General features: G+C 39.1%; 1 protein-coding gene across 3 annotated transcripts in view; it reads right to left on the bottom strand.

Annotated features, from left to right (window-relative positions):
* SLC44A1 (solute carrier family 44 member 1) overlaps positions 1–12,565 on the bottom strand; it is a 97,409-nt gene extending 84,844 nt beyond the window's left edge. The window contains exon 1 of one of the 3 annotated variants that reach the window (XM_063294931.1): positions 12,099–12,565. In XM_063294931.1, the coding sequence (XP_063151001.1) occupies positions 12,099–12,128 (30 nt within the window). In that variant the 5' untranslated portion in view covers positions 12,129–12,565. The remainder of the gene's footprint in view (positions 1–12,098) is intronic. The other 2 variants (XM_063294934.1, XM_063294933.1) reach the window with 2 other exon arrangements.
* Between the last annotated feature and the right edge of the window lie 3,633 nt (positions 12,566–16,198).

Raw genomic sequence — 16,198 nt, 5'->3', positions numbered from 1 at the left:
TTTGTAACTATAGAGAGATTCATAAATAAAAATGTGCAAAACGGAGCAATCACTGGACCTGATAATGTCTGAAACATCATGAAACATTTCCTGTTGAGCAAAATTTACACATGGAAATGAATGAACCATCCAGCAATGCTCAGATTTGGGGGGCAAGGGGGGAAACAATATTCCAGGAGAAAACCAAACATTTTTAGAAGCAAACTGCTCCATTTTGCACTTCTCTATGAATATTTGGCCAGACTTGCTCAATCAAATTGGCTAGGTTCACACAACATACTAAATAAAAATTAAGAACTCATTATACCTCAGTGCAGTGTATAAACCCAAGAGTTTTTATGTTGCCTATGGAATATTTGGAGGATAATGTATATCGTTGAAGTAGAGGTTGAGATGAAATGTACTGCAGAATATTAATATTTAATGCTAAACATGTTCTGTACAAAACAACTAAATAGCCTTGTTCCTGACAGGAAGGTTTTTAATTTAAGGCTGACAGAACAAAACTGCACCAAAGAACAATTTTTGCTGTCATCACTGGATAAGGTGAACATTTTTCTTTCTCTTCTGATATTTTTTTCAATTTTTGAAAACTGCCAACCCATTTTCTCTTCTAGATTCAGACATGTCTACTTCTTTCAGGTCCCAAACATCTTCCTTTCCTGTTTGTCATTATGCTACTTCTTCACTAGAATACAGTATTTCCAATATGTCAAATCCTTTGTGAATTTTGGTTAACAAAATCAGATTAATTCAACCCTTTATTTTAAAACTTATCTGGTCACCACTGGCAACAAGAAATGTTACTTAAACAACAGGTTTGCCAGTTCAGTAGAAGTTGAGCACCAGGTCTGTAGTACAACCAGACGTAACAGAAACAATACCAATGCAGTTCAAGAACAGGCAACTATCAGCAACCTCCCTCCCTGCAAGGCCAGCCCCATGTGATCAACGCAAGTCACAGAAAGGAAGAAAAGTCTGCTTCTGGTGTCTAATCTTCCAAGGTTCCTACAAGAAATGGCAACAACATTCTTTTCATTATTACACTACAAAGAACTCTGTGAACTTCAGAAGTCAGTATTTATCTACCATTTGGTTATGTAAATACATGATAAGCATCCCTTTATTAGGGATCTATGCTGAAATTTCTAATTAGTGCAAATATATACTTCAACATTTAAAAAGTTCTAGATCAGCATGCATAAAGACAGTTTCTAAAACTCACAGATCCCTCCAGGTTTATTTATTATTCAGCATTTATTCTTTTTCTTTTTCAAGTGAGTGGGTTAAGAGAAAATGAACATCTGTGTTATGTGTTTCACTGTATGTAACAGGGAGAGGCATATCTCTTAAAATTCTAAACTGATTACTCAGAAGTCAGTCTCACTGAGTTCAGAAAGAATTATGACCAGGACAGTTTTATGAATGCAGTAATGAGGAGGGAGTCATAAGTTTATACACAGTTAAAAGCATGTCAGTTTATGTGCTTTATTTACAGTGCAGTTTAATGTTTCTGGATTATTTCAAGAACAGTTTTAGTGGCCATTCAAAATGTACAAAACAATGTTTTTTTCCTACATATTCTGTATCTGCAACACAAATATTTTCTCTAAAAACCAAGGATTAAATCTCTTCCATCCTACTGTAAGCAGGCCAACAGACTTATTGGACTGATTTACAAAAGGTGCCCATCTTTCTAATTTCGAAAAAATGGATTATACTATAGAATTAACTTATGAGTAAAGGAAATATAAATCTAGGGTAGATCTAATTTGGAAAACATACACTGTACATCGAAATGTTTAATAATGGATAAAAACATAGCTACTTAAGGATTTGAGGTTGTAAATAATACTGTGAAAAAAGACAGCAATCCAAACCTATAATGACTGGCTTGGTATATACTGTTTTAGAAAAAGTAGACTGGGTTAGGCATTTAACATATTTTTATATGATTATTATGATTATTTAGCTTTAATAAAGCCGCCCACTCCAGTGGACTATTATCTTCTCCTATTTTATGACATGAACATTAGAAGTTAAAACGAAAGCTATTCATGTCTTTTCTTTCACAAATGGGGGGGGGGGGCGCTTTAAAAGAAATAGAGAATGAAGCAAACCTCATCCCACTGTATTGCACTCTGTTGCAATGTGTTAAAGTCCAGCCTCAAAATTATCTGAACTAGGTTCATCTTTGTATTTTGATAAAAAAAGATCCAGAAAGGAAGCCTCATTTGTTCTGATGGCTTCCCTGTTTCATGTGGCTTTAAATCTTACTTATATACATCTAAGGCAAAAAAAAAAATCACATATTTAACAACTGCATATTAATATGAAATTTTAAACTTGAATTTGCAATACACATTCTTAATTTATCATATTCCTGCTGTGAATATTGTGAGATACTTCAACACAGCATAGACTTTAATTGTCTTATCCTCAAGAAATATTTTCCAGTTCCATTTGTATGACTAGAAATCACTAAGAGTTGCAGCAATTTTAGATACATCTCCTTAAATACAATTTCAGATTTTGACCACCAATCATATCTGTGAAACCCCCAATTGCCCTAAATACAATTAAATGCATTAAGTAAGAGCCAAGCAACTCCTAATGACTTATAATATCAAGATCATGGGAAATGATAATACCACTCTGTGCTGCACTGGTCAGACCACATCCTGAATATTGTGTCCAGTTTTGGCCCCATAATACAAAAAGGACACTGAGGAACTGGAAAGAGTGAAGAGAAGAGCAACAAAGATGGTAAGGGGCTTGGAGGCTAAATCCTAGAAAGAACAGTTTGTAAGATTTAGGTTAAGTTTAGCCTAAAGATAAGGCTGAAAGGAGACATGATAGCAGTCTTCCAATACATGAACAGACATCACAGGGCAGAGGAGGTGGATTCTCCAGAGCATCCAAAGGTAAGACAAGAATCAATGGGTGAAAGCTTTACAGTAAGAGATCGAAAGTTGAAATGAGGAATTTCCTGACTATGAGAGCTATTAATCGGTGGAATAGCCTACCTCCTAAAGTCATGGGTGTTCCATCAATAGAGGTTTTCAAGATTGGACAGCCATTTGTCTGGGATGGTCTGAGGAATCCTGCTCTAGACAGGACCTCCAAGGTATCTTCTAACCCTATAATTCTATGATAACCATAGTATAAGGAAAAAATAAGAGGTTGGCAAACTGTTTTTCTGAAAAGCCTGCCATTATAAGTATAATGACTCAGGAAATCCAGGTCTCTCAGGAAAATAGCTTGAAAAACCTATATTAAATCCTACAATATTAGCTTTTAGAACAACAGTTTCAGTGCAGATACATTAAGTTGCTTTAATTCTGAATACCCTTTGTAGTTATTCATTGTCTAGATCAATTATGGGTAGATTTTAGAAAGACTGTTGATTTATTAATTTATATCCAACCTTTTCTCCAAAGAGCTCAAGCAACATTCATAGAGATCTTCCATTTTACCCGTACATGATATCTGTTTTTTAGTTTAAAACCTCAAGAACTATCCACTGATTCTATACATCGACAGTTTAAGAATTCTGAACTGCAGAATTCATTTTCTAAGCACAGGAACTACAGTCAGGACCAGAAACATTGGAACAAGGATAACTATTTTGGCATTTGGCCTCTGTACACCACCACACTGAAGTTGAAAGGAAACACACCCATATGGGAGCGAAGTCAGGACTTTCAGCTGTAGTTTAAGGGGTTTGACAAAAGTGGGGCACTAACCATTCAGGAAGTACAGCCAGTGGCATACACACACACCCATCGTTGGTGGCTCATAAGTAATGGAACAAATGGCTGACAAGCAGCTTCATGGCCAGGTGTGGCCTGTTTCCTGGGTACCCCATGACCAATCAAACAGGTAATAGCTGTTTTTCAGTCATCTCAATATGGAGTTATGGAGGTGAACAGAACCAGAAACCCATGTAATGGCTCATTATCTGCCAGCAAACACCTAAAAAAGCCTGCCCATTTCTGGAATAAGATTCTTTGGACTGATGAAACCAAGATTAACTTGCACCAGAATGATGGGAAGAGAAAAGTATGGAGAAGGAAAGGAACAGCTCATGATCCAAAGCATACCACATCATCTGCCAAACATGGTGGAGACAGAGTTATGGCATGGGCATGTATGGCTGCCAATGGAAGCGGGTCACTGGTGTTTATTGATGACCTGACTGCTGATAAAAGCAGCAGGATGAATTCTGAAGTGTATAGAGCTATACTTTCTGCTCAGATTCAGCCAAATGCTGCCAAACTGATAGGATGCCGCTTCATATTGCAGATGGATAATGACCCAAAACATACAGCAAAAGCTACCCAAGAGTTTCTCAAGACAAAGAAGTGGGATGTTCTTCAATGGCCAAGTCAGTCACCTGATCTCAACCCAACAGAGCATGCTTTTCACTTACTGAAGACAAGACTGAAGGCAGAAAGACCCACAAACAAGCAGCAGCTGAAGGCAGCTGCAGTAAAGGCCTGGCAAAGCGTCTTGAGGGAGGAAACTCAGCATTTGGTCATGTCCATGGGTTCCAGACTTCAGGCAGTCATTGACCGCAAAGGATTTTCATCCAGGTATTAAACACGATCCTTATGTTTGTAATGATGTTGGTTTGTTCCATTACTTATGAGCCACCAATGATGGGGGGGGTGTATGCCACTGGCTGTACTTCCTGGTTAGTGTCCCACTTTTGTCAAACCCCTTGAATTACAGCTGAAAGTCTTGACATCACTTCCATCTGGGTGTGTTTCTTTTCAACTTCAATATGGTGGTGTACAGAGGCCAAATGCCAAAACAGTTATCCTTGTTCCAATATTTCTGGTCCTGACTGTAAATTTAACACACAAAAACCCACTACATATTGCTTACCTCAAGCCTTCTCAATGTTTAGTATAATGATGGATGGGGTTGTTTTGCTATAATGATTGTTAAATAATCAGGAATCAGAAATCCTTACTGATTTACCAGAAGAGCCAGACATATGCTATATTGTATAGCTGATATACTTGGTAACAACCTAGAGAAGAGGCACTGCTCTACAGCTATTACAGTATTAATTCTGCATGTTCGGTGGACCTTGTCAACTTCCTAACGAAAATAGAGGATTAGACAAACCAACAAACAAGCATACTGTCTGTCAGAAATCCAACCATTTCATAAGCTTTGCATGAACATTTTACTCCTGAAAATAACAAATTCAATGATCTTAGTGCTAGCCATATGTCTTAGACAGCTATGGTTTGTGTAAGTTCGTTAATTTATGTTTAGAAAAATTCTGTTGAGTAAACCTAACACCACTGAGCACATGTAGCAAGTCTTGTTAGATATATACTTTCCCAAATGTTCTACAGATTCTGTGTTCTGTATATTGTCATCCCCAGCTAGGATAATGATAGACTCACCTTTTTACCTGCCTGAAAACTGGCCTAAGTCAAACATGCATTTCCATTTGTAGCATGAGGCAATTGCTGCCATCATTTTCAAGTAATATATTGGCATCCCTAGACCTGCACTTATTGCACTGTTTCCACCATCTTTACTCCTAAATTTGAGGTGGCAGGAGTCAGATAAATAGCTTGCAGAGCAAACTAAGTAATATAGATTAGTAGCAAAGAGAAAAATAAGAACTGAATAGCGGAGTACACACATTGCATATATGCTCATACACATGTGCATTTAATCCCTCCAGTAAAGGAAGTTTCCAGGTACCAGACTGGGAAAAATATCTCAATTTGTAAATTACATGAGATAAAGGAAATTTATACAGCCTTTCCCTGTAGCGAACAGCTTTAGATATTAATAGGTGCTTCAGGTACATAAATTAATTCCTCCATTGCTCCTGATGGCCCTGTGCTGCAAAGTTGTCACATTCAAGGACTTTAGACAAGTGTGCAACTATTAAGGTATGTGACATATACACCCCACTTTTGAATTTAATGCACAGAAATAGTTGGGATTTCTATTAAAAATAAATTTAAGCTCTGCATGACTTAAGTTAACTAACTTAAGTCATGCAGAGCTAATTTAAGTCAAATAGTATCCCAATGGTTAGGCAATGATAATGAACTATTATCTGGGTTTCCAATGTGATATTGGGGGATTACAGTACATCCATTGACATGTTCCTTGGCACTACTAAGCTCTTCATCTTCATTTTTTAGTCTCTTAATTAAAAAACAACAAATCAACAACAAATGGCAAGCTTCAAAGCAAAGCAAACCATCAACTTCAAGCATGGCCTGTAATTCCAACAATGCCTCTGGGTCCCACAAGAAATATTCTTACCAAATAAGCCGAAGGGTGAGTGCTGCTCAGTGGGTTGTTTGCCCTCTGGTATATTGGTATTCTGTGACTGGTGACACCCCCATCACAACCATTTTGAGAGAGTATCATGTACTCAATATTTCAAATGTTCTCATGGGGCCTACAAAGTTAGGGACTTCTGAGTATTCTGCTTCATATAATTTTGTCCCAGGCAAAATTTATCCAGAAAGTGAACAACCCTGGAACAAGTACCTGTTCAGGGAATGAGGTTTGTAGATTTATAGCTATACTTTACCCCTTTAAGTTCTTCAAGGTGTGCCTTTTCTTCAATGGCTAAATTAATTCATTTATATGCTGAGTTTTTCGCCTAACAAACATATTCTGAGAGTGAAGACTATTGCTTTCAGACAGTCTTGAACCTTCCCTTTCATTTGAGTCATTACAAGTATGTTGCTGAAAGGGTGAAATGATTAAAGATTTCATTTTCAGGAAAAGAAGGGGACAAGTCTACTGATAGTACAGGTGAATAAAGATATATATGTTCTATTTATATGCTGCCTTTTTACACACAGTATCTTCCCCTCCCATCCCCTGGTCAAATTCAGAATTTTTATTGGAGCAGTGATTTCAACATTCAAGGAAATTATGAACAAAAGTTAAGATGAAAAACAGTACTTTTAAGAATCAACATATACACAAGTTATACAATGTATAATAAATTGTTAAAGATTATATGACCATAGGAAAAAAAATCCAGTCATGGAAACCTAAAGAGAAAACTGATTCACATTTAAACAGATTTTGCAAACCAGAAAAACAAAACAGCATCAGTAAAACTTGACTGAACTGAAGGTTTCATATTAATTTCAACAGAATGAACTGAGTGGGATAGAAAATGTTTCAAATGAAGCTGGATTAAAAAAATAACAGCAGGGTGCAGTTTACAGGTAAAGAGCCAGGAAAAAAACAGACATAAAACAGTATTTCTATGAGATCATTATTAAAATGCTTTACATGACAAGATATAGAATATAGGGAGACTGTATGAATACTGCTCTAGATGCAATGGCAATTTTTCGTACATTTTCCCACTAATCATTAAATTCAGCTACAGATAATATTTTTAAGTATTTACATACAAATCAGGATAAGGATTTTTTTTTTTAAAAGTCCTTTATGCACTTTATACTCATATATAATATATATGGAACACTGAAGGAAGGAAACATAAAGAAAAAGAGAAGAATCATTTGGAGACAGAACATATGAACAAAAGGTTAAAGACAGAACTGATATTGTACATACTACCTGCAAAAAGCAGGAGAGCTGTGTAATAAGCACAAGGACTGGACTGAATGCAATTATGATTAGTGGATGCACAGAGTAGATGTAAAGGAAAACAGTGATGGTTGAAATAAGAAAAATCTAGCAATCTGACAGAAGTTACACTGGCAAATAGGTCACAAGACAGAGAGTGGATTCAACCTGAAGTGAAAGCTCCACAAGAAAAGAAACCCAATGTATTGATAAGCTGATAAGCCAGTAAAGAAAAAAAAATACACAGTCTGAACAATTGATACTATATTTTAAGTCAGCAACCATCAAGAATTTGTTAAAGCTGACTAACAAATCCATAGCTGTTTTTCAGCCACCTCAATATGGAGTTATGGAGGTGAACAGAACCAGAAACTCATCTAATGGCTCATTATCTGCTGCTGCCACATGGCATGACTGTCTACAGATCTGCAAAATCCAAAAGCACAGAATGCACACCCTCATTTTTTTTAGAAAACTTTACTGAAGCATTTTCAAAATATACATAAAAACTAAATTGAAACAAAGAAGCCTACAAGAAAAAGAAACAGAACTAAAAAGGTGTGAAAAAACAGAAAACAAACTACTACAAAGTGACATCCGACTTTCTATAACAAAGATATACATAAATATTGATCTCTTACTCCAATTCATATTATAGTAAACATTATTTCTATAAAGCATTTAAATTCTCATTATTACATTCCCTTCTAAAACAAAATTACCCTCCCAATTAAAGAAAAACATATAAACCCTTCAAACATAATTTGAGACCTAATATAGGAACAAACGCTACCCTTCTTCACTATAATTTGTTCCTATCTGCCAACTAAACTAACATTAACCCAAAATATAAAAATTATCCAAACAGCATAAACATTTATCTAAACCCTTAAAAAGCCATCCTGATAACCACCTTTAAACAATAACCTAGGCATTTACCAAAAATGTAAGAATTTTCAAAACAGCATAACCATTTATCCAAACCTTTACAGTTAGACAATTATCCCACTTCAAAGTAAACCAAGGCATTTACATGTCTCAGTATTATGTACAGAGCTTTCTTCTTATCAATTTCAAATTCTACAACCTGCTTTAAAAAGCCCAAATATTTGTCCAAAATCTTCCGGCCTCTAGAGTTTAATTCTCTTTCTTGATCATGGTGAGGCGGCAACACTGTTTTCTTATCTTCAACTTTCGACAACTCAATATTCCTTTGACTATTTAAACGTAAGTCACCAATTCTCATCTTCTTCTTCGGAGAAACCACTTTACTCTTAAGGTAGTTTTCAGCCTTATCAGATTCTCTCGATTCTTGTGACAATTTGGACTCCACAAATTCTGAGAAATGCTCCAAGACTTAAATAACAGCATTGTAAAGATCTTTAAATATCAAATTAATTTCCTCCATATTTCTTAATAGTAAGATAGATTATGGCACCCTCTAGTGCCTCAGGAAGGTAAAGTCATTAAAGTTGTAACTGAACACTCTCTCCAGCCTTTTTATCTCCAGTGTGGCCAATCAGGAAAATAAAAAGTAATAACAAACAGCATTCCCATGGGAAAGTGAAAGCAAATAGAACAGAACTCCAATCTGCAGATTCAACAAAGAAAAGTTTTATATTCTTTAAAAATCACTTTAATAAAAAAGCAATAAAGAAAAACCAAAATTCTTTAAATCTCAATTTAACAAATTATATATAAAAAGCCAAATTACCAAGTTAATAATTTTCAGAAATAATGAGAATCACCAAAAGATTCTGCATTTCTTTGTTGTAGAAAGCCTCTCTTTGATAAAATTCAAACAAAAAAAACCTTAGTGCTGTAGAAATGGGGTGGGCAGTTTTAAGGTCCGTTTTGGCTTCAGAGTGGCTTGGGAAGAAGATGACAGCCCCGCCTCCCAGCTGATCACTTAGCAGTTGATCGCAAAACACTGTTTTGCGGTCTTCTGGCTGTGACCAGCCGTCCGGAGAACACATGGGGTGATTCCTGGGGTTCTTCTTAATCCAGAGAACGCTTCTGGGCTCCAAGGAAGCCTGTCTGAGCCCAAGAAAAAAAGCCGCTCTGACAGGTCAGTCCACAGACAGCATAAAAAACCAGCTCAAGCCACCATTAGCCCCACCGGAAGCCAGAATGCACAGCCTCATTACTGAAGTACATGAACACTATGTAATTGACACTAATGCAAGCAATTTGTTTCAGAAAAATCAAACAAGTGATAGCAAGAGAAAGGCAAAAATATTTCAACAGACATTTTGACAAAGATGAAATAAAATAAAGGACATTTGGTACCAAATTTAAAAAACTACTGACTAGTTCTCATTTGTTCAGTCATTAAACAAGAGGTTTAAACTAGTAAGAAGGAATAGATAGAGTATGAGCTACCACAATGGCTTGGCTTCAACTTCAGGGAAGACCTGATTCCTCCCCTTCACATACCCCCATTCTAATAAGGATCAATCCATAGATCAGAAAACAATATAGTGATCATAATACTGATTCATTTTATGTCTAAAACTCCAAAAATTGGCATGTGAAATATTTACTACATATAATTTCCAACCACAGCCATAAGTTCACACAAATACATGAAATGTCATTTTTATGTAATAAGCTATCAGTCCCATCTTTGGCCTGAAGTTTCTCTCTACAGCCTAAAGAAAGATGCTAGTCTGAAGAAAGAATAAATGAATATTGATGGTGGGAGAGATAGAACACTGACAAATTGCCTTTTACTCAGACAGACACAGAAAAAGAGAAAGTAGCCTGAAGACAACTGAAACAAATTAACTATGCCTATTGCTGGAGAAAGAAAACTTCCCATAGCTCAGTAAAACACTGTGTAACACTGCAAAAACACTTGGAAGACTCAGAGAACATATCTGCAAATACAATTCTTTCACTTGAGATTACTCTCCTGGAAAGGTTCTTAGTGCCTTTCTAACAATCTGTGCCCATAAATACTAATCCAAATTAAAAATAGGGTTGTGCAAAGTATTTGTTTTGAACTTTTTCAAGTGTGTCTTTTCATGACTGTCCTGCTTTGAGTGAGAAACTATTCTGAGCACAAAATGGACTGTTTTGAGCATTTTGAGGTTGGAACAACTCAACTTTGAAAGTGAAAATGTTAGGGATGGGGAGCTTCAAATGGGACATTTCAACAAATTCTATGCTCATAATGGATCAAAACAAAACTTTGAACACACACACAAGAATTAATCGAATCAATGTGTTATGACCTCCATCTTTATTCTGCGTGGAGAATTATGAAAATTATATACACACACACACAGACTATTAACGGATAATCCTTCCTGAGTTCTTGAGTGCAGATAAAAGATAGACAACTAAATATTGGAAGACAGCAATATAATACAGGAACTGAAATATTTCATCTGGAAGTAGGAAATCCTGACTGGGATACAGCTCTAGCCTACTCATTAGACAACTTCTGCAAAGATGAGATCATATCACACAGGTCATATTGAACTCTAAGGAATTATAGGATATAGATAAGAGAGAGATTTGGAAGTCAATTTCCCCAATTAGAGAGAGAAATGAATTGTTGATTTGTCATCTGCATCATTTTTACACTTGAGGAATGATACCAAGACAGCTATAAGGGCATTATTGTAGAAAAGAGACAAGGAGCAGAAGATTGGCAAGGAGAAAAACAAGATACTCTTAATATCCTGAAGCATATTCAAAATAAGGCATTTCAAATGAGAGGCTTTCCATGGGGCAAAAGGTGTTCTAAGATTCCACACCCAAAGGAAAACCAAATGCAGAACAAGCAAGCAACAGGCCAATAAAAGTTGCGATTCTGGTTCAGTGAAGGACAAAGAACTGAGCAGAGACTGGGACACCACATAAGCCAACACAGGAGATGGGGAGGATGCTGAAGAAAGCTGACCGCAGTCATCTTTTTCTTACTAATTATTAGATTAAAAAAAAAAAGAACCCCAACACAAGAGGTTGCAGGATAAATGCTTTCCTAACGTTGTCTTTAATTGTGTCGTATTTTTTGTCACACCGTTTTCTACCTAACCGTTCCTTAAGCAGAGCCTACAAGCCATACCTTTATCAAATAAATGACGGTAACCGCGGTGGTAGCAATCCGACCCAGATAGGGTGCTCGATTCCGGACTGTAACCTGGGAGCCGGCTCAGAGCAGAGAAGCAAACGTGCGGGGGAGCAGATAGGGAAGGGGATGGTGGTTCAGGAAGTCTAGGGCACTTTTTCCAAAACAATTGAGTTTGGGTCGCGTAAGTTACTGCAGCCTGCAGGAAGGAGGCGGGAATAAAGAAAAATCCGGATAAACAAAGCCAGCCGAGGGGCAGCGTCCGACAGGAGGTAAACGAGGTGCCTCTTGCCCCGAGAGGAGAGAAGAAACGCGGGAGAAGAAGCCCCCGCGCCTGAAAAAGGAAGCCAGGAGAGCAACCGGGCTTGGGCGGGGGGGCTGTCAAGAGAGCCCGGGGATCCCACTCTCCCGCGCTTACCTGCGAGGCGGCGCTCCCGCAGCAGCCCATGGCGGGCTCGGGACTAGGTCTCTGTCGCGAGCTCCAGGCATCCAAGCGCCGCGATCTCCCGGTCGCCCGCCCGGCCCCAGGGCAACGGCGGCAGCAAGGCGACGGGGGAGGAAGGAAGGAAGGGAGGGAGGGGGACGAGGAAGGGCTGCTTGCGCCGCTGGCGGGGCCGCTCGTTCGCTCAGACCGCTGCTCCGAGTCCGCAGCGGCGCCTCAACACCCTTCGCTGAGGAGGCGGCGGCGACTCCTCGTCCCTCACCCCTCCACCCGCATCCCAACGGCAGCGTCGCGCGGCGCCTCCGAGGGCGGGGCTAGGGGCGGGGCGGGAGAAGGAAAGTAGGAGCAGCCCCCCAGCAGGCAGCCGGCTTGCTGCGATTTCGCTTCGCCCGCCTCCACCAACCAGGCTGCCGCGCGACCTAGAAACAGAACCGGAACTCCGCTGCCGGCGTCGCGGGAGAGAGTCGAGCTGAATTAGGAGGAGCGCCAGGACGAGGCCGACCTCCCCACAGAAATCACTGCGGTCCGACGAAGGACTCACTGGCACCGCCGTCAGGCAAACCCTCCATGGCGCTGTCCTCGCGTTAAAGGAGCCCGGCTTGCTTCCGGTTTGCAATTTTATTGGTTCTACCCCTCTTTTGTACTTCCTCTTCTTACGTCTCCGTCGGAGGGAAGGTTAGAGCCGAGTAATTAGTGCATAAACTTAGAAACCTTAATTATTTAAACTGCAACCGTATATCCGTTTATCTACGAGTAAATTACAGGCAAATCAATAGGATTTACTTCTGAGTAGATAGCCAAGGCTTGTTCTATTGATCGCTCTTACTCGCTTGAATCCCCGAGTGACCTTGGGCACTTTCCTTTTCCTGTCCTTCATAGAGATCTGTATCTTTTGGTCATATGATGACCTTTATATCACCCTTGTTGCTACTCGGAATGGAAAAGCTGTAGAATAACTGAAAAAGCAGGAATAGGGAAAACACACACACACAAGCATATGCCGAAACAATTCGTCCAGTGACCAGGTTTGGAAGGGAGAGGGAGTTACTGTTTCTGGTGAATTAAAACATTAGATGTTTTACATGTATTACATAGCATGTTTCCTTTCATTTCGGTAAGGATGTTCTTGTGATGATGATGATGATGATGATGATGATGATGATGATGATGATTAAACTTGCATGCCACCTGACTCTAGACGACTCTGGATGGCTCACAACAAACAACTTACAATAAAATAAACTATTATTAATATTAAATAAAGATAAAAGACTATTGCCAAGAAAAGGATTGAAGTTATAGCAAGATGATAGAGCCTTCTCCTATTATGTAGGCCTCAGAATTTGTCACTCTTTTACAAATGTACTGTTGTAATTTGCTTTGATTGGTACTGCTGTAAGATGAATACTTGTGACAATAGAATACTTCTTTCCATTTCCTTTTTCTGTTTTTTTTCATATAATCATGTTTCCTCGAATTGGAATATTTCGGAGAAATACTCAGTTCTGTATAGCAACTCATAAAGATTCAAAATAACCTGTTAGTGAGGTGTCCCATAGCAGCTATTCTATACAGAATTAACCAGCTCAGAAATGAACCTAAAGGCTAAAGGCCATCCAAATAAACACTGAACTTTTAAAGACTAAATACTTTTCAGCACAAAAATCTGGGCTCCTACTCTTATCACAGAGGTATTTAAGGTGGAAGTAGGCAGCCTAGTATCATCCAGATGTTTGGACTACAAATCATGCATTTTTAATTAAAATTTTTACCTTTATACAGCATACAAGTAAATTTTTACCTTTATACAGCAGAAGAAATGCATGAACAAGAAATATTAACCTTTGGACTATAACTTCGTAAGAAAATCTTCATGAGACTTTTGCTTTCATGAAAGGAAATAAAGACAAAGATCCTTGAAGATTTAAGGAATAACAGGGTGATAGGAAAAGATGTTACTTATCTCTAGTTAAGAGCCTAAAAGGTGCTCTCCTTTATGGGGAGAAAGTGAGTCAGGTAAGTACTTGAACTGCACAGGGCAAAGACAAAAGAAAAAGACAGCTGAACTGAGAAAAGAAAGCCATGAGAACATCAGTCTAACCAACGGGCACATTACATAAAAACAAATAAAAGCACATGTTTTAGACAAGGCTAAGTCCTCCTGGGTAGCACTAAAGTGCTGTTATACAGCGCAGGAGCCAGTTATGCTATCTTAAAGAAGTGCTGACCGCATTTTCAACTCTTACTCTGCCTTGGCAACAAAGCAGAATAGACAAACTATCCATACAAGAAGCATTGGGGAGGAGAAAGGTGGAGTGGGGAATGCCCCCTCTGATGCCAGTTACTGGCACAGAAGAAGTCCTTGTTGGGGTGGACTTGGGTGAAGATGGCTGGGTCCATGGGGCATAAGCTATAACCACCTTTCATGTTGCCCAAGCGATAGGTAACCTATGTGGAGGTGCTACATACCAGTAACATGTCATGATTTTTGAACACAGGTGAAAGCGCAGATGAGAGGAAGAATGGTAAACCTGTCCACCAGTCCATCACTTTTCTATAAGACTGGTAAACCTCTGTCCAAAACTGGCATTAGAACAGACAATGTGGCACTGCTGCACTGCTTCACTGCACTTACATGGGATGCTTCTCTGTCTGATAACAGGCGGGGACAAGCAGGTGAGAGGAGCTACCACATTACCTGTGCATAGCAGATGAAAGTCTTGAACCATTCAGTGGTAGTGCCTCGCCTGAATAGGAACCATTGTACTGGTGTTCCACGTATTCAAGGAGCTGATAGAAGGCCTGAGATGTGCTTTGTAAAGCAAACTGCAGTCAGGCTTTATGTGGGAAGTTTCCTTCTGATGGGGGGAGGGGGCAGGCAACCCAGCAGTCCAAGACAAAATGGCCATGAAGATAAGTGGCCAGTGACTGGTGGAGAGAGGCATCCTGCAACAGCATTCACCTGCCAGTAGAGTGGAGGCATCGCCAGTAGTGCTGCAGATGACCTCACCGCTCCTCTTATGCCAGAAGAAGTTGGAAACATTTTTGATATGGAGCATGAAAAGGTGGAGGTTGTCCTTGTAGTGGGCCAGGGGTGGGTTGAGGATAATGTTGTACATTAATGTCCTGGGCAAAGAGTGGGGTATCTTCACACCAAGGTAAACATGATGCGTAGATGAGCTCTGTTTCTATATCTCTTGCCTCTAGTGGTGAATTTATATATGTAGAAAGTTGGTGCATACAAAGGTGAATTCCAACAGCAGCCACTTGTTCTGTTTAGAAAAACCCTAGGATCTGTGTTTTGAGGGCAACTAAACATTCTCAAAATAAAGTGCCCCTACCCTCCTGGCCAATAAGGCCGGAAGGCTGTTAAGACCCGGCTTTTCCCTCAGGCACTGGGCCAGGATGGGAGGGGAGCTTAGCATTGCTTGGTGTTTTTCTTGAGAGGGTAATGTTGTAGCACGGGTGATGTGTTCGGGTTTTAATCCTGTATTTTTATTATTTATGTATTTGTAAGCCAGTTTGGTGTAGTAGGTTAAGGCATTCGGCTAGAAACCAGGAGATTGTAAGTTCTAGTCTTGTCTTAGGCACGAAGCCAGCTGGGCGACCTTGGGCTGGTCACTGTCTCTCATCCCTGGGAAGGGGGCAATGGAAAACCACTTCTGAAAAACCTTGTCAAGAAAACCGCAGGGATTTGTCTAGGCAGTCTCCGAGAATTGGACACAATTGAACGGATTAAAAAAAAAAGCTGCATAGGGTTGTTTTATATAATATAGGCTGCCATGTAGATTTTGCAAACAAATACATCAACCAGCGTTGACTCAGGGGCTGTCAAAACACACATCACTAGAAGTTTTCTGTATTATTTCAGTTTGGCTTTAGGGAAGCAAAGAGTGCTGTGAGGAAGAACATTTATGATAGTCAGAGGACTTATGACTATGCATATTTCCTCAGAAATGAGTTCCCTGGTATTTCCTGGGGCTTTTTCCTTTGTAAATATCTTTATGACTGCAGCTTTAAACCTTATTTTGTTCTCATGCTGGGAATTCATATTCTTGAAATAATGAACTGAAATA

The sequence above is a fragment of the Candoia aspera genome, chromosome 2, assembly GCF_035149785.1.
Source record: "Candoia aspera isolate rCanAsp1 chromosome 2, rCanAsp1.hap2, whole genome shotgun sequence".
Taxonomy (NCBI): domain Eukaryota; kingdom Metazoa; phylum Chordata; class Lepidosauria; order Squamata; family Boidae; genus Candoia; species Candoia aspera.
This window is presented reverse-complemented; position numbering and strand designations above follow the sequence as displayed.